This window comes from Bos mutus, chromosome 18 (genome assembly GCF_027580195.1).
Source record: "Bos mutus isolate GX-2022 chromosome 18, NWIPB_WYAK_1.1, whole genome shotgun sequence".
Lineage (NCBI taxonomy): Eukaryota > Metazoa > Chordata > Mammalia > Artiodactyla > Bovidae > Bos > Bos mutus.
The window spans coordinates 43,861,429-43,878,244 of record NC_091634.1 but is presented as its reverse complement, the minus strand read 5'-3'; the positions used below and the strand labels follow the sequence as shown (position 1 = coordinate 43,878,244).

The following is a 16,816-nucleotide window of genomic DNA, read 5'->3' as shown; positions in this document are numbered from 1 at the left end:
ATGAAACAGAAAAGCTGAAAAAGTACCAAAGGAAGGTATTATGTTTCTGAACTGCCCCTATCTGGTAACTTCATCTAGTTAGCCTGGTCTACAGTAAGCACTTTACTATTTGGTATGGCAAGAGAATATAGCCTTCCGGGCTAGAGTCCAAAAGAGAAAAAGAATATAAATAACATACACTTGGAAACTACCCTAAAGTGAAAGGAGATATTGTAACATGTTATTGCCAGACTAGAAATTAGGAGATCTAGCTTCTAATTTACTAGAATGTAAACTTGAACAAGTTCTTCTACTGTTTCAGTCTCAGTCTCACCTATAAAACAAGAGGCTTTGATCCCTACAGTTCTTTTTCCACCTAACACTCTGATGATTCCTACCTTCCAATTTTCTTTTTCATGATTCCAAAATACTACAGAATCCAATTGTTAACGTCACTTACTGAGAGTAAGATATGTAAAACCAGAAGTTTTGGTTAATACAGAGTATTTTGCTAATTACACAGAGAAAACTTAACAGAAATACTAAAGCCATTTAACTTCAGGTAGGAGGGTTTATAATTACAGTTTATAAAATGGGTTCAAATTCTGGCTTTGACACTTATTAGCTATGAGGTCATGGAGTAACTACATAAGGTAGAGCAGGGGCCTAATTTCCTCATTCTTAAAATAGACACAATAATATATACAATATGTACCTTAGAAGCTTGTTTTGAGGATTAATAAGTATATGTGAATTTTTAGCACAGTGCCTAGCACATGGTAAATATTTATTCACGCATTCAATAAATAAATGGCATTTTACTCTGCAGACACACACTGGTGGATAAACAAACACAGCCCTGCCCTTAGGAAGCTGACAGTGTAAAATGAGGCAGACTTTAAACAACTTGGTAAAAAAAAAATACAAACAGATTTCAAGGAGAGAATAACTGCTGGATGAGTTTAATTTAGAACTGGAGAAGTGTGGGAAGACTTCTATGAGGAAGTAGCATTTGAGCTGAGACCTGAAGGAGAGGATTCAGCCAGGTTGGGGGTGGGAGTCAGGGTGGAGATGAAAACAGAATTCCAGGGAGAGTAAATATTCTGTGTGTATGAGGCGGAATAGAGAAATAGCGGCTATTTCTGTAACTACAAACACACTGCACTTATATCAAACTGGATTCCTATTTACCCATGACTCAATGGTAAATTATTTTATTAATTTGTAAAACTTTTTTTAATTGAATGAAGTAAATCTTTGCTCATATTATTACTACTAGCTCATTATACTATGTTACAGATAGACACGCTTGCCTGTTTCACTGGAGTTCCTGGTGAGGAGGGAGGGGTTCAAGTGTTATTCAGCTCTCTACCCCCAATCTCAATAATGCCGAATACATAATATTTGTAGAATTAATCAATCATTAAGAGATAGCATGAAGAAGGAACAAGAAAGCATGAGAATCACCAGCTGAAGTTCTAGGTATTATCCTTCAGATTGGTTACTTTTCAGAAGATGTATAGATAGATACCTGGGCTTTCTTGGTGGTTCAGATGATAAACAATATGCCTGCAACGCAGGAGACTCAGGTTCAATCCCTGGGTCAGGAAGATCCCCTGGAGAAGAGAATGGCAACCCACTCCAGTATTACTGCCTGGAGAATTCCATGGACAGGGGAGCCTGGCGAGTTAACAGTTCATGGGGTCACAAAGAGTCACACATGACTGAGTGACTTTCACAACAACAACAACATACATAGGTATTGATGTTAATCGCTCAGTCGTGTCCGATTCTTTTTGACCCCGTGGACTACAGCCCACCAGGCTCCTCTGTCCATGGAATTCTCCAGGCAAGACTGGAGTAGGCAGCCATTCCCTTCTCCAGGGGATCTTCCTGACCCAGGGAGCAAACCTGGGCCTCCTGCATTGAAGACAGATTCCTTACTGTCTGATCCACCAGGGAAACCTGTATTCGAATACTGCTTCCAGTGCAAACTGCAAAACAATTTCAGAACTTTGCTTTAACAGTTGACCTTATAATTCAACGGAAAAAAATCACTTTGAAGCTATACTTCATCTTCGGCCCTACACTGAAAACAGCATCTGTCCCACAGTTTAGCCCTTAGATGCTTTCCCTAGTCCCCAAGGCAGAACGAGGAACACCATCCTCTGTACTCCCAGAACACTTCAATCACACCTCTGTTAGAATTTACCAGGCCATGAAGTTTATCTTTTTGTGTCTGATTCCCCAGCCTAACTCTGAGGTCCTATAGAGTAGGAACTGTATTTTATCTTTATTATTTGAGTCTAGTATTATACATAACAGGTTTTTTGCAGATATTTGCTGAAGAAACAAACAAAAAATCCTTCTATCAGAGGGCCAATACTGCTCTTATGTCCTAAGTCAAGAGTCCTCCTTTTCTCTTGGTAGATCCTATGTGACTAAGAGGATCACCTCAGGAGAGAACAGCCAAGCGGGGTAAAGTGGGGAGGATTTTCTGCTGACTGGAATAAGCTATAAAAGCCTTGAGATCCTGGGTGTGGCAGATTCACACAAAAGAAGTCAATGAATTGTGTTTTTGACAGAATTTCCACTTTCTTCAACAATTACCGTCATTCATTTCTCCTCTTGAGTAATAAGCTACTTTACAGTTAATTCAGCAACAAAATGAGATACTAACAGTACCTACCCCATAAAGCTATGAAGTATTTAAATAGTAAAGAACTCAGAACAATGCTGAGCATAAACACTCAAAAGTCAGTTTTTACGAATATGTATGCCTCCTGGGACCCAGTACAGGACTTTAACAGAACGGAAATTTACTGTATAGGAATAAGTTTAAATTTTCATTAAGTTTTACTTACATTAATTCAAAAAGATGTATATAAGCCTATGTTCACTGCAGCATTATTTATAATAGCCAAAATATGGAAACAAACTGAGTGCTTATCAATGCATGAATGGAAAGAAAATACCACATTGAAATGAAATATTACTCAGGCATAAAAGAAAGATGAAATCTTGTTATATGCATCAATATCCATACATCTTGAGGGCATTATGCTAAAGTGAAATAAGTCTGACGGAGAAAGCCAAATACTGTTATGATTTCACCCATATGTAGAACATAAAAAACAAAAAAGAAAACAAAATAAATGAACAAACCAAACCAAAAAACCCAAACACACAGACACAAAGCATACAGCAATGGTCACCAGAGGGGAATGTGGAGGAGGGTGAAAGGGATAAAATGAATCAATTATTCTGATGGATGGGAAGTAAATTTTGGTGGTGCTATAGTGTACACAAAAGACAAAATATAGCAGCAGCATTGCATTGTGCAGATATATCACATTTTGTTTATCCTTTCATCCATCAATGGATATTTGGTTTGTGTCTACCTTTTGGCTATTATAAATAATGTTGCTATGAACATGGGTATACATGTATCTGGACCCATGAAACTGGTGTTATAAACTGTTACATCAATAAAAAATAAGTTTTACTTAACTCTAGCTTGTGAATAATGTCCTATGAACACTTGTTGTTTTTGTTGTTCAGTCGCTCTGACTCTTCATGACCCCATGGACTACAGCACACCAGGCTTCCCTGTCCTTCACCATCTCCTGAAGCTTGCTCAAGCTCATGTCCATTGACTTGGTGATACCATCTAACCATCTTGTCCCCTGTCTCCTCTTCTCCTCCTGCCCTCAGTCTTTCCCAGCATCAGTGTCTTTTCTAATGAGTTGGCTCTACACATCAGGTGGCCAAAATACTGGAGCTTCAGCTTTAGCATCAGTCCTTCCAATAAATATTCAGGATTGATTTCCTTTAGGATTGACTTGTTTGATCTTTTTTGATGTCCCTGCAGTCCAAGGGACTCTCAAGTCTTCTCCAACACCACAGTTCAAAAGCATCAATTCTTCTGCACTCAGCCTTCTTTACGGTCCAATTCTCACATCCATACATGACTACTGGAAAAAACATAGCTTTTGACTAGATGGACCTTTGTCGGCAAAGTAATCTCTGCTTTTTAATATGCTGTCACAGCTTTTCTTCCAAGGAGCAAGTGTCTTTTAATTTCAGGGCTTCAGTCACCATCCGCAGTGATTTTGGAGCCCAAGAAAATAAAGTCTCTCACTGTTTCCATTATTTCCCCATCTATTTGCCATGAAGTGATGGGAACAGATGCCATGATCTTAGTTTTTTGAATGTTGAGTTTTAAGCCAACTTTTTCACTCTCCTCTTTCACCTTCATCAAGAGGCTCTTTAGTTCTTCGCTTTCTGCCATAAGGATGGTATCAACTTCACATATGAGGTTATTGGTATTTCTCCCAGCAATCTTGATTCCAACTTGTGTTTCATCCAGTCTGGCATTTCACATAATGTGCTCCGAATATAAGTTAAATAAGCAGGGTAACAATACACAACCTCGATGTACTCCTTTCCCAATTTGGAACCAGTCCATTGTTCCATGTGTGGTTCTAATTGTTGCTTCTTGACGTGTATACAGGTTTCACAGGAGGAAGGTAAGGTAATCCGGTATTCCCATCTCTTGAAGAATTTTCCACAGTTTGTTGTGATCCACACAGTCAAAGACTTTAGCATAGTCAATGAAGCAGATGTTCTTCTAGAATATCTTGCTTTTTCTACGATCCAACAGATGTTGGCAATTTGATCTCTGGTCCCTCTGCCTTTTCTAAATCCAGCTTGAACATCTGGAAGTTCTTGGTCATGTACTGTTGAAGACTAGCTTGGAGAATTTTGAGCACTACTTTGCCAGCATGTGAAATGAGTGCAACTGTGTGGTAGTTTGAACATTCTTTGGCATTGCCCTTCTTTGGGATTGGAATGAAAACTGACCTTTCCCAGTCCTGTGGCCACTGCAGAGTTTTCCAAATTTGTTGGCATATTAAGTGTAGCACTTTAACAGCATCATCTTTTAGGATTTGAAAATAGTTCGGCTGGAATTCCATCACCTCCACTAGCTTTGTTCGTAGTGATGCTTCCTAAGGCCCACTTGACTTTGCACTCCAAGATTTCTGGCTCTAGGTGAATGATCACATCATCATGGTTATCTGGGTCATTAACATCTTTTTTATATAGTTCTTCTGTGTATTCTTGCTACCTTTTCTTAGTATCTATCTTCTGTTTCTATTAGGTCCATACTGTTCCTACCCTTTACTGTGCCCATCTTTGCATGAATTGTTCCCTTAGTATCTACAGTTTCCTCAAAGAGATCTCTAGTCTTTTTCATTCTAGTGTCTTCCTCTATTTCTTTGCATTGTTTACAGAGGAAGGCTTTCTTATCTCTCCTTGCTAATGCTCGTAATTTTAAAAAAATTAAAGAAAAACACTTGTCATTTTATTCTGATAACATCCTTAATAACAGGACTAGCCTAAATTCTTTGAATATATACACCTGGCGCTGACTTGCAAAGCAGTCAAGATAGAATTTGGGTTAGATTACGCTTTTCTGAAGAACAGGTTTGAGTTCCAATAAAAGAATACAGACTTCTCACCTGAGCTATTTCAATGAAAAAGTCTCCTTACGCTCACTATTCTCTTCAATATCTGCTGATATTGTTAACAGATTATCATTACTAAGGCTCAACTTTTTATCTTTCACTCAGTAAGTTTTTGACTCTCCACTGCTTACATATTCAAGTTCAAACTCCATACTCTGACATCTCAACCATCTTTTGGATCTTATCCTATACTTCTCTTCATGGATTCTGTGCTTTAAAAAAGAACTACTTATGTCCCTTATAGACACACTCACATTTGCCCACTATCATGCTTCTGTTCTTAACTCTCTACTGGGTGTGTAAGCTTCCTTACCTTCACAGTAATGCAACATTCTGTTCAGGGGTCAGCTTCTCAAGTCAGCATATAAATGAAAACTGGGTTGTCAGATTATCTTTGAAAATACCTGAAGAAGCCCATGAAGTATAATACTCATGGCTTTTTATACATACGATCCCTTATACTTAATTGTATGATATGAAAAGAATATTTCTACTGTACTACATAATAGCTCAGAATATACAGCTGACCCTAAATCGACTGTAGTGTAACATGACTACACTCTGATCTCTAAATAAAAGCTCAAATGCTACTTTCTGAGCAGTCTTCTGTGATTCCCCTCAGTGCCAAGGAATCTAGGACTCTCAGAACTAGAATTCTGCCTCTGTCAGGGCACTGATTTATGTTTCCATATACTATAAAGGGATTGAGGGTTGGGGTCCATTTCAACAACTCTTTTAGACTAAAGAGCTCTTTTAAGAGCAGCATTTTGAGTTCTTGTGCTAGCCCTGTGTCCTTGAGCAGTTACTTAACTTCTCTGAGCCTCAGTTTTCTCATCTATTTAAAAGAGGCAATGATTTGATCCAGCAATTCTCCTTCTGGATATACATCCAAAAGAACAGAGTGCAGGATCTCAAAGAGATACATGTATACCCATGTTCATAACAACATTATATATAATAGCTAAAAGGTAGACACAAACCAAATATCCATTGATGGATGAATGGATAAACAAAATGTAATATATCCACACAATACAATACTGCTGCTGCTGCTGCTAAGTTGCTTCAGTCGTGTCCAACTCTGTGCGACCCCATAGACTGCAGCCCACCAGGCTCCCCCATCCCTAGGATTCACCAGGCAAGAACAATGGAGTGAGTGGCCATTTCCTTCTCCAATGAATGAAAGTGAAAAGCGAAAGTGAAGTCACTCAGTCGTGTCTGACTCTTAGCGACCCCATGGACGGAGGAGCCTGGTAGGCTGCAGTCCATGGGATTTTCCAGGCAAGAGTACTGGAGTGGGGTGCCATTGTTACTATTCAGCCTCAAAAAGGAAGGAAACTCTTAACACATGCCACAACATGAATAAACCTTAAGTGAAAGAAGTCAGTCACAAGAAGACAAATATTGTGTTACTGTATACTGTATTCCACTTATATGAGGTATGTAGAGCAGTGAAATTCAGAGAGATATAAAGCAGAATGGTGGTTACCAGGGGCGAGGAGGAGGCGGAAATGGGGAGTTGTTTCATGGGTATGAAAAAGTTCCAGAAATTGGTGGTACAACAATGTGCGTATTCTTAACACTACCAGACACTTAAAAATGAAGAAGATGGTAAATTTTATACTGTGTGTATTTTACCACAACTTTAACAAAGAGAGAGATGATAATACCAGACTTATAGGATTATGGTGAAGAGTAAAGTGAGAAAACATACATAAAGCACTAAGCACACAATCTAGAATGTAACAGTTGCTTTTTAAAGTACCAGTTATCATTTGTAAAGTGTATATGTAGTTCTTAGTAATCAAACGCAGTGGGTGGTATTAAAGACTATTGCTTTATAGGAAGAAAACTATTGATCCCATCTGTTGGGCATTTTATCTACTATAATCAGTGCCTTCCTACTCAAAAGGACATTACTAAATTTTAAGACATCTTTGAAAAATTACAGGGTTTTGTGTTGTAAACATCTGTGCTTCCCTAAAACTTTATCTTCGTATTTTTCTAAGTAAAAGAGTCTTGATTTTTATTAAGATATAATGCCCCTAACTAAAACACATTTCCCAACCTTCCTGCACCTTCATTTACCAGATAGAGTGGCTAAATGATGAAATACAAGCAGAAGTTATGAATGCCTTTTAGAAAAACACTTTAAAAAGGAAAAGGCACATCCCTTGCATTCCCATACACTAAAAATGAAAAACCAGAAAGAGAAATTAAGGAAACAAGCCCATTCACCACTGCAACAAAAAGAATAAAATATCTAGGGATAAATTTACCTAAAGAGACAAAAGACCTGTATGCAGAAAAGTATAAGACACTGATGAAAGGAATCAAAGAAGACACAAACATATGGAGAGATATACCATGTTACTGGATTAGAAGAATCAATATGGTGAAAATGACTATACTACCCAAAGTAAACAACAGATTCAACGCAATCCCTATAAAACTACCAATGGTATTTTTCACAGAACTAGAACAAAAAAAAATCACAATCTGTATGGGAATCAAAAAGACCCTGAATAGCCAAAGGAATCTTGAAAAAGAAGAATGGAGCTGGAGGAATCAACTTTCCTGACTTCAGATTATACTACAAAGATACATTAAAACAGTATGGTACTGGCACAAAAATAGAAATATAGACCAATGGAACAAGATGGAAAGCCCAGAGATAAACTACACACCTATGGGCACTTATCTTGGAAGAAGGCAAGGAGATACAGCAGAGAAAAGACAGCCTTTTTAATAAGTGGTGCTGGGAAAACTTGACCTCTCTTTAACACTTTAACCACACACAAAAAAAATTCAAAATGGATTAAAGATTTAAATGTATGGCCAGAAACTATAAAGCTCTTAGAGGAAAACCTGGGCAGTACATTCTTTGACATACATCACAGCAAGATCCTCTTTGACCTACCTCCTAGAGTAATGGAAATAAAAACGAAAGTAAACAAGTGGGACTTAATTAAAGTTAAAAGCTTTTGCACAGCAAAGGAAACAATAAACAAGATTAAAAGACAACCCTCAGAATGGAAGAAAAATAACAGCAAATGGAACTGACAAAGGATTAACCTCCAAAATATATAAGCAGCTCATGCAGCTCAATATCAGAAAAACAGACAATCCAATCAAAAAATGGGAAGACAATATAAACAGACATTTCTCCAAAGAAGACATACAAATGGCCAACGAACAGATGAAAAGATGCTCAACATCGCTCATTTGCATATTTAGAGAAATGCAAATAAAAACTACAGTGAGGTATCACCACGAACTGGTCAGACTGGCCATCATTAAAAAATCTACAAACAAGAAATTCTAGAGAAGATATGGAGAAAAGGGAACTTTCTTGCACTGTCGGTGAGAATGTAAATCGATACAGCCACTATGGAGAACAGTGTGGAAACTCCCTTAGAAAACCAGGAACGGAACTACCATGTGACTCAGCAATCCCACTACTGGGCATACACCCTGAGAAAATCATAATTAAGAGACCCATGTATCCCAATGTTCACTGCAGCACTTTTTACAAAAGCGAGGATATAGAAGCAGCTTAGATGTCCATCAACAGATGAATGAATACAGAAATTGTGGTGTATATATATACAATGAAATATCACTCAACCATTAAAAAAAAGGATCTGAGTCAGTCCTAATGAGGTGGATGAGCCTAGAGACTACTATACAGAGTGAAGGAAGTCAGAAAAAGACAAATTTCATATATTAATGAACGCAAATGCAATCTAGAAAGATGGCACTGATGAACCCACCTGCAGGACAGCAATGGAGAGGCAGACATACGGAGCAGACTCGAGGACAGTGAGGGAAGGAGAGGGTGGGGCGAACTGGAGAATAGTAAGGAAACATTTACATTACCACAGGTAAAACAGAGAGCAAGTAGAAATTTGCTGTGTGACACAGGAAGCTCAATTCAGTGCTCTGTGACAACCTAGAGGGGTGGAATGGCGAGAGAGACGGAAGGGGGTTCAGAAGAGAGGGCACGTATGTATACCTGTGGGTTTGATCCCTGCGTTGGGAAGATCCCCTGGAGAAGGAAATGGCAACCCACTCCAGTATCCATGCCTGGGAAATCCCATGGACAGAAGAGTCTGGCAGGCTACAGTCCATGGGCTCACAAAGAGTCAGAAACGACTGAGCACGCATGCACCTAGGTGGCTGATTCTTGTTGATGTATGGCAGAAACGAACACAGTATTATAAAACAATTATCCTCAAAAAGAAAAGAAAAGAAAAGAAAAGGGCATGTTTTATTCTTTTCTTGTGCCCTTCCTCCTTCCTGCTACTGGAACTGACAGAAGAGCCACCAGTTCCTCAGAACCACATATACTCTAGCCCCTTGCAGACCCACAGGGGTCACAAAGCTGACCTTCCCCAAGAAAAGACCAGGGGTAGCTGTTGTTACTAAAACTCCCTGGAGATCCAGAGCACAGCTTGGAGAGAGGTGTTCTTCTGAAGTGTCCCGTCCCCTTCCCCAGTCCAGTTTGAAAAAAAGGGATAACCCAAAAAGCCTCTACAGAATCAGTGACACCCCAGAAATGTCTCCTGGTTCTCCCTGAGTCCTGGGAAAGCAGGACCTGGGCAAATTCACTTCACTTCTTTGAGTTTTCACTTTACCTTTTACACAGTGCTTCCCTCACAGCTCAGTTGGTAAAGCATCCGCCTGCAGTGCAAGAGACCCTGGCTCCATTCCTGGGTCAGGAAGATCCCCTGGAGAAGGGATAGGCTACCACTCCAATATTCTTGGGCTTCCCTTGTGGCTCAGCTGGTAAAGAATCCGCCTGCAGTGCGGGAGACCTGGGTTCAATCCTTGGGTTGGAAAGATCCCCTGGAGAAGGGAAAAGCTGCCCACTCCAGTATTCTGGCCTGGAGAATCCATGGACTGTATAGTCCACGGGGTTGCAAAGAGTCGGACAGGACTGAGAGACTTTCACGTTCACAGTGGAAATCATTAACCTACTGCCCTACTGTGCAGGGTATTATGTCCAAATGAATGGTGGAAGCAAAAGCATCTTAGTTTGCAATGAAATAAAAATACATAGGTGGCTGATGACACTCAAAGCCACAGTCAAGAAAGGGCAGAGGGAGAGACTTGCAGGAACCTATCTTGAAGATATCCTTATAAAAGGATATAAAGAGATGTGAACAGTGAGATTCACTGCAGCATTACCTGTAACATTTAAAAGTTATATAAAATAAAATATGGTACAGCAATATAATCAAATTCAGTGTATTTAATACAAAGATGAGATAGTTGATAAAACAAGAAATGAAAAGTATAGTAGCTGGCGTAACAGTAGTAACTGCCAGAACTAAAACCAGGAGTGGTTAAAAGGAGTTACCTCAACTTCCAGTTAAATGAGATGATGGTGGGAAGAAAGAGCAGAGAAGACCACAGAGGATAAAAGATGTCAACACATTTGGGAAATGAAAGGCAAGTGGAGGAGTCTCCAGAGCAGAGAAAACAAGATACCTCCTGCCTGCAAGGAAGGAGACACCTGTGAGAAAAGTTCTAACCCCAGAAACCTGGGAAAGGGTAAAAGTTGGGTGGTTCCTGATGGAAGTGATCAGGTCCGTTAGTCATGCCCACAGTGAAGTCTCTCAGCTGACAAACTTTGTCTAGGCACAAAGCATATAATCCGCCTTTCTGTGCTTCACATTTAAATAAAAAATCTATTACAAAGGCCTAACAGATAATTAAATGATGCTTCTGACGCTAAAAGAAAAGATGGAATAAATAAACTGAAGAAACTTGAGGGGAATATAGAGACAATGCAAGGAGAAAAAGAAAACTTAAAAGAAAAATATTAAAAAAAAAACCCCATCAATTTATATCTCAGAGAAAAAAAGATACTACATGTAAAAAGAACAGGATGCTATTAAAACAAGGATGGTTACAGAATATGAAAAAGTTCTCGGAAACTCAAAATACGAGATCTGAAATAAAATCCAAGACCAGAGCCAGAGGACAAAGTTCAGGAACTTTCTTTGAAAGAAGAACACAAAAAAGCAGAGGAGAAAAAAAAAAAAACAACACAAGAAAATTAGAGAACCAGTTGAGGGTCCAACATCTAATAGCAGGGGCTCTGGAAAGAGCAAAGAGAGAATGGAGGAAAGGAAATTATCATAGAAACACTTCAAGCAAACATCTCGGAACTGAAAGTAACAGAGCACTGAAGACAATGGAAAGATTCTAAACGTTTCCAGAGGGCACATACTAGCCATGTTTAAAGGACTAAGAATCAGAAGGAAACAGACTTCTCAGCAGCAAATCTGGAAGCAAGAAAACAACAAGCAATGCTTTCAAAATTCTGGCAGAAAATAACTTCCAATTTGGAGTTCCATGCTGAGTCAAACCATTAATCTCTATGAGGAGAGTATATGAGAGTACAATAAGATTTTTCAAACACGTAAGAACTTAACAAAAATCTACCTCCTATGAATGCTTTCTTAGGGGGTGTGTACAGTTAAGAGTCCACCACAACGAAGGCGTAAATCAAGAGAAAGATATGGGATTCAAAAGCAGGCAAAGGAGTCCCAGGAGGTCTAATCAACTAATCCAGATTAGAGCAGGTAGTGACAGAGATGGATGGATGCAAGACGGATGTTTCAAAAAAAAAAAAAAAGGGGGGGACGTGTTTGCCCACATGAAAAACAGAAGCTAGGTGGCTTTTACAAATCTGTTAAGAGTTTGAAGAATTAGTACATAACAACCAAATGAAAGCAATTAGCCAACTGGTCAATAGCAGACCTGTATTTGTATATTACACTTGTCTCCAATAAACAATAATTAGAAATGAACACTGAACACTGAATTTACTAAGAACTGAGATGTATCTACAGTGGGAGAATGCAGGAAGGGAAAGTGGGGGCATGGAGCTACATAAGGACATGAATTTAAATTCTCATCTTCTGTAACATGATGTCAATAAAAGATGTACAAATGAAATCAGTAAACAGCAAAATAAACCAACATTTAGAAATGGAGATAAATATCCAAAGAAAAAACTAAAAAGTTTGGGAAGGATGGAACAGGAGTCTGCTTTTATGTTTAAATGTATTAATAGTACTCTTGACTTTTTAAAACTATGCTCATAAATTACTTTATCCTGTAATAATAAATAATTAAAAAACAATCCCCCCACAACAAAACTGGTTATTTCTGGAGAGAAAGACTAAATGAGATACCTGAGTAAGGAAAACTTTTTCTCTCATCCTTCTTGTTCACTTCTATATTATTTGAATTAAAAAAAATCATATGCGTATGTGGCTTTTACAATTTAGGGAAAAAACATTTGACAGTTCTATGTATTGTCATAGTCTGTTGCTGCTGCTAAGTCACTTCAGTCGTGTCCGACTCTGTGTGACCCCACAGACGGAAGCCCACCAGGCTTCTCTGTCCATGGGATTTTCCAGGCAAGAGTACTGGAGTGGGGTGCCATTGCCTTCTCCAAGTGTCAGTCTAGACAAAGGCAGTAAACACTGGGGCAGAAAGACATATAGGAAACTCCAAAAAGAGACTAAGATTTAGGGACTTACCAATGTGTTTAATCACATGGTCTAGAACATTTCTGTTGTATATATAAATATAAAAAAATTATAAAAATGAGCCTATGGAAATTTAGCTTCAAGTTCCAGTAAATGATTCAATAAGTCACTTGGTGACAGGTTTAAATCTGGGAAGTGCAGAGGTAGTCTAGGACAATTCCAGGTACATATGTGATCATCCTTGGAAGGAAAGTTTATTATTACTATTTTACCCAGATGACAGAGATGGCAGCCGCTTTCTTTTTTCCTTTCTAGGAACTGCAGATGGTTAAGAAAATGCTTATTTTTGTTACTGCTGTCATATCCCTTGAAGGTTTCTGATCAAATTATCTCTTCAAGACTCAGATTTTGTCTTAAAAGATGAGAGTCGTTCATTATGTATTTGGCATTACAGTATTTCAGAACAAAATCTGAATCCCAATAGACCCATTTGCTTTTTTTAAAAAAATTATTTTTAATTGGAGGTTAATTGCTTTACAATATTCTGTTGGTTTCTGCCCCTTATCAACGCCAATCAGCCACAGGTATACATACATCCCTTCCCTCTTGAACCTCCCTCCCAGCTCCCATAGGGGGAAGGAGAGGGTGGGGTGAATTAAGACAGCAGCACTGAAACATTTACATCACATGTAAAACTGGACAGCCAGTGGGAATTTGCTGTATGACGCAGGGGGCTCAAATCTGGTGCTCTGTGACAACACATTTACTTTTGAAATGACTGTTTTCCCAAAACCTCGAACACTGAGCTTTGCTAGAGCACGACTTTCACCTTTCCTAGATGGAAAAACGACTCTTTGAAGCAGCTCCTGAAAATGAGGACTTAGCTGTTCACTCACCTGATGTGTGAGTACAACTAAGAGCATAATTAAAGAGTTGTTGAAACTCATAGATGACTCATGTTTCTATGCTGCCCTGCTCTTCCTCAAAGTCAGCCCGATTTTATGGGCGTTTCAGCGTCTCATTTGATACAAAGAAAAAACAAAGTGAGGTTGGCAGGGGGAGGCGGCAACGCTCAGAAAAGTGGTACCACCTTAAAAGCTGAAGCAACGCAACGACCTTTTACCTTTACACGTCTCCGTTTTCTCCCCTTTTCTTCCCCTGGAATCTGCTTCTCTCCTTTCTTTCTCTTTTTCCGCTTTCTCTCTTTGTGTTTGTCATGATCGTTTTTGTCTTCAAAGAGGCTGGAGTCGTGCCCAGAGCTGCCCGTGGAGAGCTCGGTAACTTCGTTCCCTCCCACTTTGAGGACCAGCTTCAGGGGCTTCTCTACATACTCTTAAACGAAAGAAAGAGTCTCGATTAAAGGAGAGCCTCGCCGGGTAGTATCCAAAACGCAGAGTAAAACTGGGTAGGGAGAGTCAGTCTGAGGCGCACAGGCAGAGGTGGCCAATGGCACGCAGTGGGCGCCCCTCGGCGCACCTGTTGAATGACGGACACTCGCCAAGTGGACGCCCCGAACGCTCCCGGGCCTCTCGGGCCCGCCTCACACCTCCCAACCGGAGACCCGCCCCGGCCGGAGGTCCCGAGTTCGAACGCCGCCGCCGCCTGGGTGATCTGGCGCGGCTCAGGCGGGCCGCGCCCCCTTCGCGGGTCCAGGCCTGCCCGCGGGAGGTGCGACCCCCGGCCCGCCTCGGAAGCTTGAGAGTTGTCTCGAAGGCACGAAAACTCCACCGAGCGGCCGTGGGCTCGCCGCCCCCCACCGTGGCCCACTCCTCACCCTCGTAGAGGTGTTTGTCCGACTTGTGCTTCTTGTGCTTCTTGCCCATGTCCGATCGGGCCCCGGTGCCCGCCCCCCGCGCCAGGCCCAGGCCGTGCGGCGCCGCTTCCGGTCCGGGCCAGGCGAGCGGAGGGCGGGAGCGGGGCCCGCGAGACCCCGCGCCGCGAGGCAGGGGGACGGCGTGCGCCCAGCGGCGCGAGGCCTCTTACGAATACACCCAGCCGCGCCCGAGCGCGCGAGACCCAGCCGGAGCCGGAGAGCGGCGGCAGGTTGGCGAGCGGCCGGCGCGGAAGCGGGAGAGAGGGCCTGCCGCGCGCGCAGAGAGTGGTCGGCTGGGAGTGGCGGCCCCTCGCGGCTGGAGGTGGCACTGCAGCCTGAGGCCTGGGGGCGGAGTCTCGGGGGGCGGAGTCCGGCTCGTGGGTGGGGCAAGGGCGGGGTCCACATTCTGAGATTTCCGTTTTTCTGTCTGCCTCCCTTCCTGATATTCAAGCTGGTTTTAGAAAAGGCAGAAGAACCAGAGATCAAATTGCCAACATCCGCTGGATCATGGAAAAAGCAAGAGAATTCCAGAAAAGCATCTATTTCTGCTTTATTGACTATGCCAGAGCCTTTGACTGTGTGGATCACAATAAACTGTGGAAAATTCTGAAGGAGACGGGAATACCAGACCACCTGATCTGCCTCTTGAGAAATCTGTATGCAGGTCAGGAAGCAACAGTTAGAACTGGACATGGAACAACAGACTGGTTCCAAATAGGAAAAGGGGTACGTCAAGGCTGTATATTGTCACCCTGCTTATTTAACTTATATGCAGAGTACATCATGAGAAACGCTGGACTGGAAGAAACACAAGCTGGAATCAAGATTGCCGGGAGAAATATCAATAACCTCAGATATGCAGATGACACCACCCTTATGGCAGAAAGTGAAGACGAACTCAAAAGCCTCTTGATGAAAGTGAAAGTGGAGAGTGAAAAAGTTGGCTTAAAGCTCAACATTCAGAAAACAAAGATCATGGCATCCGGTCCCATCACTTCATGGGAAATAGATGGGGAAACAGTGGAAACAGTGTTAGACTTTATTTTTCTGGGCTCCAAAATCACTGTAGATGGTGACTGCAGCCATGAAATTAAAAGATGCTTACTCCTTGGAAGGAAAGTTATGACCAACCTAGATAGCATATTCAAAAGCAGAGACATTACTTTGCCAACAAAGATCCGTCTAGTCAAGGCTATGGTTTTTCCAGTGGTCATGTATGGATGTGAGAGTTGGACTGTGAAGAAAGCTGAGCGCCGAAGAATTGATGCCTTTGAACTGTGGTGTTGGAGAAGACTCTTGAGAGTCCCATGGACTGTAAGGATATCCAAACAGTCCATTCTGAAGGAAATCAGCCCTGGGATTTCTTTGGAAGGAATGATGCTAAAGCTGAAACTCCAGTACTTTGGCCACCTCATGCGAAGAGTTGACTCATTGGAAAAGACTCTGATGCTGGGAGGGATTGGGGGCAAGAGGAGAAGCGGACAACAGAGGATGAGATGGCTGGATGGCATCACTGACTCGATGGACGTGAGTCTGAGTGAACTCCGGGAGTTGGTGATAGACAGGGAGGCCTGGCGTGCTGTGATTCATGGGGTCGCAAAGAGTCGGACACGACTAAGCGACTGATCTGATCTGATCTGGATAAAAAGGCTGTGACAGATACACAAGAACTGTTAATAGTGGTTATCTCAGGAGACTAGGACTGAGAGTGGAGTTGATTGGTTTAGTTTTATGCTTCTCTATTTTTTTGAAAAATTTCTCACTTGTATATTTATTATTTTTTGAAATGAAAAGAAATAAAATTTAGAAATCAGATTGAAAAAATGATGAAAATAATCTGGATCCCCACGAAGCAGAGGTCCAGACTAACACTACTGCTCTGTTAATGGAGGTCCACTCCTCTTTCCTCCTTTAAGCCCTGCTTCTCCTTGACTTTATCCTTAGATGCTGAACCCTACTGGTGAGGAGTTATTCACAGTTTTGCTCAT

The 16,816-nt window shown here is 41.1% G+C and overlaps 1 protein-coding gene across 2 annotated transcripts in view; it reads right to left on the bottom strand.

The window, feature by feature from the left end:
• BRD7 (bromodomain containing 7) overlaps window positions 1–15,098 on the bottom strand; it is a 45,060-nt gene extending 29,962 nt beyond the window's left edge. Inside the window, exons 1-2 of one of the 2 annotated variants that reach the window (XM_005902638.3) lie at window positions 14,790–15,098; window positions 14,139–14,347 (exon numbers count right to left, since the gene is read on the bottom strand). In XM_005902638.3, coding sequence (XP_005902700.1) covers window positions 14,139–14,347; window positions 14,790–14,838 — 258 coding nt within the window. In that variant the 5' untranslated portion in view covers window positions 14,839–15,098. The remainder of the gene's footprint in view (window positions 1–14,138; window positions 14,348–14,789) is intronic. The other variant, XM_005902639.3, reaches the window with a different exon arrangement.
• Window positions 15,099–16,816: the final 1,718 nt, after the last annotated feature.